Raw genomic sequence first — 14,397 nt, forward strand, 5'->3', positions numbered from 1 at the left:
TTAGGGACTTGGATGAAGTCTTGGATTATCTCCCTGAGGGTCGTAGACGTGATATTATTGATTTGATCGGTGACTTTCCTAGTCTTAGCTCTGACGTCCCAGGGAGGACATCATTGGCTGTGCATGATGTGGATGTAGGGGACGTTGACCCTATCAAACAGCATCCATATCGCTTAAATCCCACTAAAAGAGACCAAGTTCGGGCGGAAGTTCAAATGATGCTCAATAATGATATCATAGAACCTAGTAAAAGTTCCTGGAGCTCGCCTATTGTTCTTGTACCTAAACCTGACGGAAGTCAGAGATTCTGTATCGACTATCGCAAAGTCAATAATGTAACAAAGACTGACTGCTACCCACTCCCCAGACTGGAGGATTGCATTGACAGAGTAGGAAACGCGAAGTGTGTCAGTAAGATAGATCTATTAAAGGGTTATTGGCAGGTGCCATTGACAGACAGAGCGAAGGAAATTTCTGCATTTGCCACCCCGGATGGGTTCTATCAATGTAAGGTAATGCCCTTTGGTCTTAAAAATGCCCCTGCCACATTTCAGAGATTGATGAATGAAGTCACAAGAGGTATTGAGAACTGCGTAGTGTATATCGATGATATTATCATCTTCAGCGACACTTGGGAGTCTCATCTATCACAATTGCGCAATCTTTTTGAGAGACTGGTCAAAGCTAACCTGGTACTAAATATCCAAAAGAGTGAATTCATGAAGGCCAGGGTAACGTATTTGGGACACATTGTAGGTCATGGTGTTGTTGCGCCTAGAGATGCTAAAGTTGAAGCTATTTTAGCTTTCCCACGTCCGACTGGCAGACGCGAGATTCTGCGCTTTCTAGGCATGTGTGGCTTCTATCGAAGGTTTGTGCCTAATTTCAGCTCCATAGCAGTGCCTCTGACAGACCTGTTGAAGAAAGGGGTTAGGTTTGTTTGGTCTGAGCGCTGCCAGCAAGCATTTGACTGCTTAAAGGCCATCCTTACTCGGGATCCTGTGCTTGCAGCACCGGATTTTAGCAAGCCTTTCAAGTTGGCCATTGACGCGAGCGACATAGGAGTAGGAGCGGTACTGTTTCAGGCCGATGACAATAAGGTAGACAAGCCTGTCGGTTATTTCTCACGCAAGCTTAATGGGTACCAAAGAAAATACTCGACGGTTGAGAAGGAAACTTTGGGTTTGGTGCTTGCTGTTCAACACTTTGAGGTTTATGTCACTAGCGGTGTTGGGGATGTACAAGTATACACTGACCACAACCCGCTTTCTTTTTTGGACAAATTCAGGGATAAGAACCAGCGATTGTTTCGTTGGAGTCTCCTCTTGCAGCCTTACCCTTTGAAAATAGAGCATATTTCGGGTAAAAATAACATAATCGCGGATGCTTTGTCTCGAGTCTAAGTTCGCGTTTCTGTGTATATACGTTGATATAAACCTTGTGATGCTTGTGAAAGTGTTAAAAAGTGATACAGGTAATAATTGTATGGCTGTGCCATGTGTTATATATTTACCACTTTGTGACTTGTTTTTGATCACAACTATGATGATGATATTACTAGGGAAGTGATAATATTTTGCTTTGAAACAACCTTGTTTTCCTCAGTATGATATTTATCTTAATGACATTTTTTTTTCTTTATGGGTGGAGGCATTAGAAATAGTGATTTTTATTCTATTTTTTTAACAGGAAGAAGCAGAAAATGAAAAAAAAAAAAAAAAAAAAAAATGTCATGAACTTTCCTGTTAGAAAGAGGTGGTTTTCGAACATAAACAAAAGAAAATGTCAAGATGTTACATTTTACTTTCAATTTGTTTAGAGATTTTTACAAAGAAACCTTTGAAGAAGTATATGCGATAAAAGAAAAATGTAATATTACTTAATTTTCAAAACATTTTTCTTTTCTTTTAGGGTGGAGGTGTTACGAATAAACTTGATAGTATCGTATTAAGGTTAAGTTTATTTCAATATTTTATTATATCATGTAGTTAGAATTAATATTGTGCTCTTCGGAACAAGGCTAACGGACTGTTTCCATGGTTTCGAAAAAGGATTGTGATGGCAAGAGGATGAACTGTGTAGAAAGTAAAAGGTGACGTCTTTTATTTTATCGGGCGAAACTTAGTCGTTTTCTTCTTTTCAACCCTATATGATTTTGATCCGAGATGAAAGTTAATTATCTTGACTATTAGCTGAACTGATTAACCTTTCTACCCAGAGGTGAACTTTTGTCTGAGCTAGTGTTTCAACGCGTTGAATAGTGAGATTTGGATTGGAACCGAGTTTGAACATGTTTCTGCACAACATGCAAATGAACTATTGGGACTACACACACCTACCGGAGTACACTTCTGAGATGTATTATACACAACATTAATGAGAACTGCACAGTGAACGCTGTCAACTAGTTCAACATAGCGGATGAACTTTATGCAATTAAATCGCGAACTGGACTGTGAGTACACCATGAAAACCCCTGAATAAAACTGGAGTGTCGCTGCTAATACCGTATGGGCCCCAACGATCCGCAACATGTATTTTTGGTAACTTAAGGTAAAATTTAATCTAGATCTAGAAGTAGAACTATATAAGCTAAGTCTAAGTAGGCCTAACGTTTTAGGCTTAGATTGAAATAGCGAGTTCATAGTCATAATCCACTAATAGCCGAAATAAAGGTAAAATGCCTTGGGATTGAGTGACGGTCATACAAATTGTAAAATAATGTTCGATTTACAAGTTTATTGAACCTGCTGATATTATAATTAAAGCATGGTGTTGGAAATTGGAAGAAACTTTTGTTTTTTTTAACTTTGTTTACAAGATGCAAACTTTTGATTAAAGGTCCAAAGCAGGACGATTTCATTTTTACTTAACTATATGATTGCTTTAGTGTAATTTTTTTGTGAGTTTGAAGTAGAGATAAATCTCTGTCATAACACTGAGCTTACTTTGACCTCCTGTCATTCGTCTGCATATTGTACCTATAGGCTACAGGTGTAGTACACTACTGTAGGTTTTTTTTATCTCTCTCTGTATAAAGGAGTTTAATGAAATGATAGACCCCTCGAGCTGTTCTTATTATATAAACGTTATATTTTCTGAGTAAACTGTAGTTCAAATGAAAGTCAATCTTACTTGAAAACTAACCACGGTTAAATGACAACACCCCTTTCATTTTTTAATAATGAAAAAAAAAAAGAATCATCCTTAGTGAAATTAGTCGAATTCAATCTCATTTGAAGCTGTTAATTCAATCAAAATTGACAAGCACTCCCACATTTTTTCTTATGAAGTGTATACTATGCCTGGTACATGTATATTATGCCAACAATTTGTCAAATGCACTCTGACTCAAATTCATTTGTTTCAAATATGTTGCTACTTGATGAATGTTTGTGATGTTTTAATTCTTTACATGACGTTTTCTTTTCTACACTAGAGCAGTTTTGCTTCAAGTGCGAGCCATAATTATGTGCAATGACATCATGTTGCCTGAATAAAGATGTCTTAAGGCCATCTCACACCTTACGACCCGACTGGTCCCCGACTGGCTTGCGACTGAGTGAGGGGAGATGTGACGTGACGTCGAATCCTTATGACTGGATCGCAAGCTCAATCCAAATTCCAGCCAATCAGACAGCAGAGTTGCATGATGTGTATATGATAAACAACGCGCATACCTAGTAGTAAGCGCACTAATTTCTCAGTTGCTATGCCAAAAAGCAAAAAGCGCATGCACACCTTTTGAGCAGATCGGATCACAAGGTGTGCGGTGTCGAGGACTACCTTGCGATTCATCTCCCCTCACTCAGTCGCAAGCCATTCGCAAACCAGTCGGATTGTGAGGTGTGCGATGGCCTTTACATGTAGGTCTACACCAATACACATCTCTTGAAAAAGCCTTGTATTGGGAGCGTGTGCAGTACTGCACATGTACATTCATGAAAATACAGTGTGACAATATGTGAGTTTTGAATATTCTTATATTTTTATTTTGTGTTCTAGATCCTTGCTGTTTGTATGTTTGCCACGACTGCTGGGTATGCCACATCATATTCCTTCTCAACATCATGTTCTCTAGGACACACTTACACAGTGAAGGTTGAATACCCATTCAGGTACATGTACTACTTAATGTTGTTAAGTTGGTCATTTGCAAAGAATAGTGATATTTATTCATTAATTATTTTAGACTGCCTAAACTGTGCTTCGCCTAAAGTTTTTCTGACACCTCTTAATGATGAAGGAAATTTCAGAGGTCATGCAGAACAAGTCATTTAGACAATTAGAAGTTAGACCAACAGGGCTTTACATGTAGATTGAAAGACTGTGAGACTATGTAAGATATTAGACAAATTGGTGTATCTGGACCAAACAGTAATTATATGTGAGCCAACTTGATAGCCATGTACAGTAAGTGTTGAACATTCCGAGTAAAAGACCAAATGGATACAATTTTATAAGAGTATTACTTGTAGTGGTACTTGAAGCAAATTGAATTTAGGTTCCATAAAATACCAAGGAAAAGTGGATTCACTGATACAATGGTCAACTTAAATATTTTGTACAAAGCTATTTACCATGTACCTTGTTGATATTCATTCTTTTTGTCATTCTTAGTATTGAGAGCAGCGCATTGCCTGCACTGTGCAATGCAACGACAGCACCTACAGTGTCCTCAAACCCTTCCGGATCAGCGCAGTTCTTTGTAGCCGTTGGGGTGCTGGCAATGCTCTATACAATAGGTTCAGTTCTGTGGTATGTTATCTATGAGGCTAGGTACCCAGACAAGGAGATCCACTATATGTGTGTGAGTAGTATCAATTTTCATTTTTCAAAGCAGATTAATGTGTGTGCTTTAATAGGGATTTTGACACCATGCAGATTAACCCAGGGAGTTCCGGCCCACACCGGATCCCAGGACTCGTCCGTGTATATACTCTCCAAACATACACTCCAATGTGGGGTAGAATGTTGTCGCGATAGCCCTCCAAATAAAAGGGGAAAAAATTACTTGTGCACTTAACCTCAATTATATGGATGAAGGTCTATCGTGACACAAAATTCCTGACATCGAGGCACAAACTGGACCCTCAAAAAAAGGAAAAGTTCTGTCTCGTTCGTTCTCTTTCTGTCAAAATTGAAAACAAAATGGCCAACCGATACCAAAATGAACGCGACATAGACGTCTAAATTTTCCTTGGGTTACATCCAGATATAAAGTCACCCAGAGTAGAACAAGATTTATGAACAGCAGACATTATGTAATGCCACTTGAATTCTTATTTCACTTTTCCTAAGGGCACATTAAAGCTGTGTACACCTATGTGTTAAACAAAAGACAAGTGTTCTATTTCAAAAGTTTACATTATAGTAATTTGGTGTTGAAGAATGAAAATGTAGAAAGTTATCTTATCTGAAAGGGAAAAATTCTTCTTCATGCTGTCAGGAGTTTATGTCATAGTCAAACCAAAAGCAAGCTACAAGAGATTCTTTGAGATCATGTACAGTATTTCATAGCTGCTGAAAGTTTCGTGTTGTTTACGCTGCATGCTTGAGTGAACCCCCTAACTTCAAGCATCATTCTCTTTTCATCCTTTCTAGCTTTCTCTGAAATTCTTCAGCATTGAGTCAAGCAATTATTTTGCATGTTATTTATTAATCAAAATTATATATTTTTTTAATAAGGCTTGGGATCTGCTGTTTCAAATTTTATTAAAAATTTATGGTGGGCTGTGAGGCAGATATGGTATTGCATGCCATATAGCAGAAGGGTTCAAATGAATGGCAACCAGGGGATAAATTGCACTGGTGCTCTTTGATTTTGCCTCTAAAATGCTCAAACGAGCCATGGAAATTGCAAAAGCGCTCTCTGAAAATCTTAATTCACCGTCATGTTAAAGCAAATCCAATGTAGCTGATTTCGGCAGACGCAATTTTTTGCCCGACAGGAAACAAAGGTCAATCTCATATATCCTTTGTTTTAGTCGGCATTTTCCCCTTTATGGAGAGTATATATACTGACTCTTGCACCGTGATGACACTCCCTGCTTCTGTTTCTTTTCGTCTTGAGCATTCTTCTTGTTCAGACCAACCTTACTACTTTCCCTTTTCACCATATATTTCCATGTAATCTTTGATCTTCACTTTCCTCTTATGCCATCTACTTCCGGATCCAATGCTCTTTTAATTGGTCGATAATCTTCCCTCTTGTAGCATTAATCTTTTTGTTGTAACCTTTTTTCAGGATCTGGTGCTCTCAGGGGAGCATTTCGTGAAACGATTTGTCATTGATTTTCAGTGACTATTTGTTATAAGTTGCTGAAATCCTTGCATCTGATTGGCTCAAGAGCAAAATAGCCAGTGAAAAATCGCTATTTGAAATACTCCCCGGTGTGTTCAGGCTAGTAGAAGTATTCTTTTTTGTTTCTTTATTCGCAGGATCTGGTGATCACAGGTGTGTTCGTACTACTTTTCTTCATCTCATCATGTGCGTGGGCTGCAGGGCTTAATGATGTCAAGTACTGGACTAACTTCAACCACCTAAAGGATAGTCCCACTGTCTACGGTGACGTATGCGGCCAGAATGGTGTCACCTGTGAATCACAAACGAGCCCAAAATATTCATCTCTCAACTTTTCAGTGGTAAATATATATTATCCGATTTGATATCTTTAGAATAGTTTGACGAGGTAGACAAAGAAGTCAAGGTGTTTCAGTGCTTAACATCATAATTTGGTATACATTGAAACCTGTTTATAAAGAACCCATAGCAAGTGCCACAGTGGAATTACAATTGCATTTACTTGTGCGTATCTTAAACTAATACAGATTAAAGAAAGAGGTGAAATAGAGAAAGTAAGAACGTGCTTTTTTTGCCATTGGTGGTGAACGAAAATGAAAGATGGTTAATTTAAATTTTTGTTGAAAAGTGAGGTTTAATCTTCTAGTGTGAAAGAGGCCTTGTCTGCCTGAGGTTGTTGAAATGTATGTTATTCAGTACTGCAGAAAGAGGTTTAATTTCCTAGTGTGAAAGGGTCTTGTCTATAGAGTTTTCAATGCTAATTCAAATTGGACTGCATGCCTTATTCATTCAGCCCAGGATTGGCTTTTGCATTCGGGAATTTTCAGGTGCAAATATGCAAATTAAGTTTGGACATGTTCCTTGTAGTGAAGATGTAGAGAGGCACAATATGTGCAGACACACCCAGCCAGCCAGCTTGAGAAGGAGGACTTGCCAAGCATGGGCTTGGATCCTCAGCAGATTTTATTGGATTAATGTCTTCATTTTTTCTCTTGTTCTGTCTTGCCTTCTAATAAAAAAGTTCTCAAGTTTGAGAGCAGGAGAAGAACTTGTTTTTGAAAGGGCTTTTCATCAGTAATTATGTAGCATACATGTAGTTATAATTCAGTACCACTAATGGCATGTATTCTGGGCCAGGATGCACATCCATCCCATCCTTAACTTTAACGTAGATGACGTTGAAGCCTGTAGAGTGCTGTTCAGCGAGGTGTGGCAACAGCAAGACTTGGTTGTCATTCGTTGATTCTTAGAGGAGTGTGAACTATTCATCAAAGATGGAACAAAATGGTGAAGTAAGGAATTCAGACAATGAACGTGATTGGATCCTTTGAACAATTATATGCGCATATTTTTCGTCGATTATCGTAGAGGGAGTGCGTCATTACTTTAGCAAAGAAATGATTCAGAATAGAGTGTGGTTACTAGTGGGACTGAATACTGATGGTAAAATGCTATCAGATATTAAGGAGTTTGTATTGGATTAAGAGTAGGTTATGAGAAATCAAGATCAGGTCAGTGCAGGATCTGTTATGAACATCTGAGCCTTAGTGGCATGTACTGTTGTGAAACGTGGAAATTGTTTGAAGAATAATGTTATTTGGAGAGCGATATAGTATGGTATCCTTTGGAAATAAAGAATTTGAGTTTATGGCATACCTGATGTGAATATTGTTTTTATTTATTCATTCCCATGTGACAGTGAGACGAGAAAAGTGATCTCTGAGAGCAGGTGGTATTTAAAGATAAATTCCAGTTCTGGTAACGATCTCGAATGACTTTTTACAGAATCTAATATAATGAACACCCAAGTGTCTGGTTGTATGAATAAAAAATATGTGCCAAAGGATTCTGGAAGAAATTGTGTACCGTATTTGCTGAGAAATAAGCAAAGTAAGCGCGGCTTCGGTCACTTCCGTCGGGTCTTTATTCCAGCAATAACAATACACTGTCCCATGTGTGCCTATCTGTGTTGGCGATCTTCAGTGCGATCGTATTTCAGCGTAGATTTTATTATTTCACAAAGTTCAGTTTATGTAACTGTACCAGATCTAGATCCACAATTATATAGTCATACTTAACCTTGGTTTTACAGACATTTTCACAAAATTAGTATTTTACTGCAACTATTATCATTTAGCTTTAAGAGCGAGTGGTCCTTATGGACAGGTTCATGTGATCATAGGACATGTTTCAATCGGGAATAGTATTTAAAAGAAACCAAGTTTACTCATGACCGGAACATGGTATCAGATGCTAAGTCAGCTACTGTACATAGGAATATAACATTGAGCACAAAGGGTGAAAGGTTAGCGATTGATAGCTAATTTGAAAGAATAGTTGTAATTCGTTCCTAGTTAGCCTACTGAGCAAAATATGCATGCAGTGACGATCTTGATAGGCCATTTCATTAAGTGATTAACTGCTAACCTTTTTGTTACATGGCTTAGGTTAGGGGCCCTTTTCAAATTCAAAGGTCATTTTCAGGTCATCGTTAAAGTTTACATGCAAGACTCTCATATGACGCCTAACTCTGCAACCGTAAGTCACATTTCAACCAAACTTGGATGGTAGATGTACTTAAGCAACCTGTGTTTTATGCTGCAGTGGGAGGTCACATGGTAAGGTCAAAGGTCATTTTCAGGTCAACATTAAGTTTACGTGCAAGGCTCTTATGACAGGTGTTATTCCATCCCAGTCATTTCACAATGAAGTTTTGATACAATTACGTTGCGTGCCCTCGCAAATCATGATATTTCTAGTTGTTTTCATAAGTGGGCGAGACACAAAATCGCTTTTGCCTTGTATTAAAAAATACCAAAAAGTCCAAAGACTAACAATGTGAGTTTACAATAAAAAAACATAACAGAGAAAATAAATGTGTATTTCATGCAGTGACCATTATTCAACCAATTACACTAACAAAAAAGAACATGTGTTTCAAAATGCAATAAATGAAATGACAGGCAAGCAGGTGAGGTGCAGGAAAGGGGAGAAAGCATGGCAAAGGTAAGCATGTGAAAGGATGAGAAAAGAGTGGGAAATGTAGCAAAATAAAGGAAAGAGGAAGTAATAGATGGAGGAGGAAAAAATAAAGCTGATCGTAAGTTAAGAGCGACTTTAAGAACAACTGGCGATCCTTTCTTATGCGCTTAACCATCGTCGATGAACATTTTGATGTATATCATTCACCACAAGAAAGGATCACCAGTCATTCTTAACTTACGAACAGCTTTATGAAACACCCACCAGGGCCCATAACACAAAGCTCAGCAATGATCGTAAAAATACTTTTCTGCGATTGACTGCATTGACTACAATCAATCGTGAAAATCAAGTGTACGATTAATCGCTAACCTTTTGTCTGTCATACTGTGTGAGTAAAAAAAAAATGACACCTCACCAATCTTTAAATTAATGAAAAAATATACCATGAACACATATTAATCATATAGGCCTGGGGCCAGTTGCATAAAGCTTTTGCCATAAAAAAACTCTGGCAATTTTTTTGCCAGAATTTTTTAATGTGTAGTTTTTAATGGCATGATTTTGTTTGCCAGAGTTATTTGTTCATTTGCCAGAGTTTTTTTATGGCAAAAGTTATATGCAACAGGCCCCTGAAAGAGTATGTTCTCCCAAATACTTTGATACCATATTTTGACATTTTTTCTTAAATTGGGGATTTGTGAGGTGTCAAGTTTTTTTCTACTCACATGGCAGAAAGGTGGTACTTCTGTCTTATTATAGGTGGTTGCTAAAGAATGTATGATAATTGGTAATTTATGTAATGTTTCTCGTGGAGAATATACTGTATTTCAAGGAGCACGATTTGATGAGACCTAGGCCTTGGTAATTTTCCACAAACCTGGGTCATTGTTCCAGGGTTGAAGTTGTAGTCTGGAAACCATGAATTTTCGGTGGTATTGCTAAATTACTTATTTTCTCTCACAGGATCTTGTAGATTCTCTAGATAAATGAATTTCTATTTTTTTTCGTGTATAAGTATAACAAAGCTTTAGGCATTTGTTTTTTTGTCCAAGTTATTTTGCACATTTATGTAGATGTACCTCTTTCTCATCATCTCTTGATCTTTTTTGTACACTGTAGGTATTTGGTTTCCTCAACACGGTTGTCTGGGGAGGCAACTTGTGGTTCATCGCCAAAGAGACAACATGGTTCAAGCAACGCATGGAGAACAAAGCTGGAGGTGCTGGAAATCCCCCTGCTAATCCCAACACTGTTTAATCCTCGCCCATCTCTCTATAGATAGCGCATTCATATGCCCAGCTGTAGTCCTAGGTTTGTACCAGTTGGTTTGATCCCAGTTTGTCTAATTCTAAAGTTTGCTAAACTCCGCTACTGTCGAGGGTTAAACTCATTTTTTCCACTATCATTTTGGTCTATTTGCCATAATGTTCAATCATCACTTGGTCCAATGTGGGCTATATTGTCATTTGGTCTAATTATCAAATGGTATAGTTGTCATCTGTGACTGTTAGTTCTACTAATAGACCAAGTGGGCATTTCATGAATTCGCTTTGCTGGAAACTAGTAAAAATGTAAATTTGCTTATTAATAATTAGACCAAATGGCTATTTCATAAACTTGTTTGAGATGACGTAGGATCAGGCGAAGCAGGCAATTGATGTAGAAGATTAGTCCATGTATAGCGAATGATTGAATGGATATGCAAAACTCACCAAAGATTGTGTCACAGGACTTCATATATGATCAGAGCCACATAACATAAAGCCTTGCTATCAATTTAAAAAAAAAATGTTAGTGGCCAATCAGGTTCATTGTTGCATGTGCGTATTGTTGAGCATACCTACTATCAACCAATCAGATTCATTGTAAATTTACAACTGGTTGCAATCAATCACATGGCAGTGCCCAATCAAGGTTCTTGTTGTATGCACATATTGATGAGCATTCCCACTATCAACCAATCAGATTCATTGTGTTAAATTTAGGTCACAAGCTTCAGTAAGGATTCTAACCCCCACAATTGAATATTCACTGAAATTTCAGATGGTTGTTAACCCGTAGGGCAACATTGTCTACAATATATTTAATATTTTATAGTGCTGAATATAGGGGGTTATTTATGAAGTTAGTTGATTACAGGGATAGTATTTTATATCATTGTTCCATTTCGTATTAAGTAATAGTAGCTATTTAAGCTAATGAAACTAACTGAAGACCGCAGATTACAGCACTGTGAAATGACAGCTGAATAATACCTCCGTCACAGTTGTTCTATGGCAGGTTAAAAACAGCCAATTTATTTAATTTTATTCAAACCACCTATACAATGCTGGTATAAATTTTTTAAAGCAGCTCTTTTCAAATCGCCGTACGGCCGCTGTAGAGCAAATGTGAATGAGGCATTAGATGGAAAATATCTAACAGTTTGATTACTTCATTTATTTCGTTACATTGCCCTTGGGTTTTTTTTTAACATGAGGTATAAAGGAAACAGAGTATGGATGTAATAGTTGGTATACAGTATTGATGTACCAAAACGAACTACTAGTGATATTATAAGAATACTAGTGATATGAGTGATAATGTATTATTTAAAAACTGCATTTTTTTTAGATAAGCAGTTTGCCTAAACCTCGCTGCTTATTTCTGATTTTATTTATGCCATTTAATTCCAAGTGCTGCAGTTCCACGACATTTGCTCCGGCGACAATTGCTCTGATGGGAAATCTGCACTTTAAGCCAAACACAAAAAGCAACCTCCAAAACTAAATAAACCCTATTCCTTCTGAGATATTGGCCAGAATTCACAAAGGTGGTTTTAAAAACCCACTGTTGAGTCCATGGTTTATGCAGATTTCCTGCATAAATTACGCATATTTTACCATGTTTATTAAAAGATGTCCAATGCTGATATGCCCCTTTGTCACAGTGCGCCAAATTTATGTCTGTTGTAATGGTTATCCATGCTATTTTATTCATGAGTTCACTGTTTTGAATAATGAGTCCAATCTTCAAACAGTAGACTCATGAATAAAATAGCGTATCTAACCATGGTAACGGGCGTCAATTTGTCGCACTGGGACAAAAGCGCGCATCAGCATTGGATATTTTTTATACACGCGCCCAATATGCGCTAAAATTGAGCGTAATTTATACAGGGAATCTGCATAAAACATGGATTCAACCGTGGGTTTTCAAAACCACCTTTGTGAATTCGGGCCATTAAGACCCGAGCAAACGTTTGAGAAGCAAACGTCATGTCACCTCTGCTTGTCCAGCTTTGCATAAGGTAGAGTCAGAACATAATCATTAAGATTTATTTATGATTTGTACATTATAATCTACTGTCACAAATATATTAAAACCTCAATACTACGCCTTCATTTTCTTTTCCAAAAATATCTTAAGTCGATATGCAACACCCATGTAGTTTTTTACTACAGACGAAGCAGCAGTGACATAGTAGCTATCTAGCATCTCTCTATATTTAAGGTGAGGATCATTTTGAGGTGACTAATGTCTTGAATGGAAAATGATGGTTCTGATAACTGGGGTGCTATGGAAAAGTGTTGCCCAATGATAGATGAAGATTGAAATACAAAACCATGGAACATTGCATTGTTTAAACTTTTTTGTTTCATTCAAATCTTAATATTGAATTAACTGGAGTCCATCAGTTTACTGACATCAAATTGAGAAGAGAGAGAGGGAAAATTAAAAGCTTGTCAGAGGTTTACTTGACTGTCTGGACTGACCATAAAATCATGTTTTGAGCTTGTTTTCGGTATTCAAGTTTAGTAAAATCACATCAATGTTACATTATATTATATACACCACATCATGAAGTCTTCTCAAAAGCATGGAAGCGTAAAGGAAACACTTCAAATGTGACTATGTTAGTACTTTGGCCTACAACAAAAGCAGCTCATTTTTTTTATGAATATGCAAGGTTTAAAGTTACATGTAGATCCAGCGTAGATATAGAAGGAAAGAAATACTTCCAAATATTGTAAATTGATTCAATGAAATATAGATGGGTGTACAAATTGTTTTGTCGTGTTTCAGATGTACATGCTTTTATTGTATGATAAACAGCCAATGCTTGGCCTATTGTAAATAATATCTACAGCAGACTTTGTTGCAGTGGTGTATTCATTGGGAGAACTCATGCTGTCATGTGATAAATCATTACAAAACCAGATAGATAATGCATGGTCTAAAAGGGGCTTCATATGCCAAACCTCAAATTTATATTTGGGATTGACATTCTATTTTTTTTTTCTTTTGCAAGTACTTTACCTACAATTGAAATGAGAATTTTTATACATTTCTAAGAAAAGATTTTTGTTCAACTTTTGGCAAGTAATTGAAAAGTAAATTACATGAATTACAATGCAGGTATGTTGCAACAATATTATCCCTACGATTATATATTATTATCTTTACTAAGAAGCTCTTTCTGCAAGTATTTAATGATTTTTTTTGTACTGGAAACGAGATAAGGATAATGATGCTATCAAGACGACATATATTTCTGAAATGCTTTCTTTGTAATCGTGAAAACCATTTCATCATGCTTTTCAGTTACTGTGGTGACTTTGGATCTACGTATGTCATATAAGATTTTCCTGGATATTCTACTGTTAATGGCTGGCAACTTTTCACTGACAATATTGTGTTTGAATTTTTGCCCTTGATTATTCTTTCTTGTTGTTCAAACTTCCTGTCTATCATCTTGCTATTTTTGTTTATTAGTTTCATGTGAAAAAAGTGCAATTTCCATTGCAAAACATAGATAAAATGAAGTAATGTTTGGTTAAATGAAATAGCAAGAACTTTCTTGTGTAATTACTGGGTGACATCTGGGATAGAATTTTGCAATTTCTGCTTTCTATGATTTCGTTAGTACATTTTCAAATGGAGACGAATGCATTGTGACTATCTGCACCTTTGACTGCCGTAATTACCTTCATCATGAAAATCATTGTATCATTTCTGTGCCATTAAGAGATACACTCGATCTTTTCAATCGTAACTCCTGTAGAACAGCAAATGGTTTCCCAAATTTATTAGACTTACAATTGATATCAATTTTACCATTAATTGTA

The 14,397-nt window shown here is 36.9% G+C and overlaps 1 protein-coding gene and 1 long non-coding RNA gene across 2 annotated transcripts in view; one reads left to right on the plus strand and one right to left on the minus strand.

Annotated features, from left to right (window-relative positions):
• The window catches only part of LOC121411571 (synaptophysin-like), a 31,162-nt gene extending 19,975 nt beyond the window's left edge, over positions 1-11,187 (plus strand). The window contains exons 3-6 of the mRNA XM_041604367.1: positions 4,006-4,118; positions 4,621-4,810; positions 6,442-6,645; positions 10,409-11,187. Of these exons, the coding sequence (XP_041460301.1) occupies positions 4,006-4,118; positions 4,621-4,810; positions 6,442-6,645; positions 10,409-10,546 (645 nt within the window). The 3' untranslated portion in view covers positions 10,547-11,187. The remainder of the gene's footprint in view (positions 1-4,005; positions 4,119-4,620; positions 4,811-6,441; positions 6,646-10,408) is intronic.
• Positions 11,188-11,768: 581 nt separating this feature from the next.
• On the minus strand, positions 11,769-12,709 carry LOC121411573. The gene is made up of 2 exons (XR_005969495.1): positions 12,494-12,709; positions 11,769-12,071 (listed from the first exon to the last, which is right to left on the minus strand). It is a non-coding gene; the product is annotated as an uncharacterized LOC121411573 (long non-coding RNA).
• Between the last annotated feature and the right edge of the window lie 1,688 nt (positions 12,710-14,397).

This window comes from Lytechinus variegatus, chromosome 3 (assembly GCF_018143015.1).
Source record: "Lytechinus variegatus isolate NC3 chromosome 3, Lvar_3.0, whole genome shotgun sequence".
NCBI lineage: Eukaryota > Metazoa > Echinodermata > Echinoidea > Temnopleuroida > Toxopneustidae > Lytechinus > Lytechinus variegatus.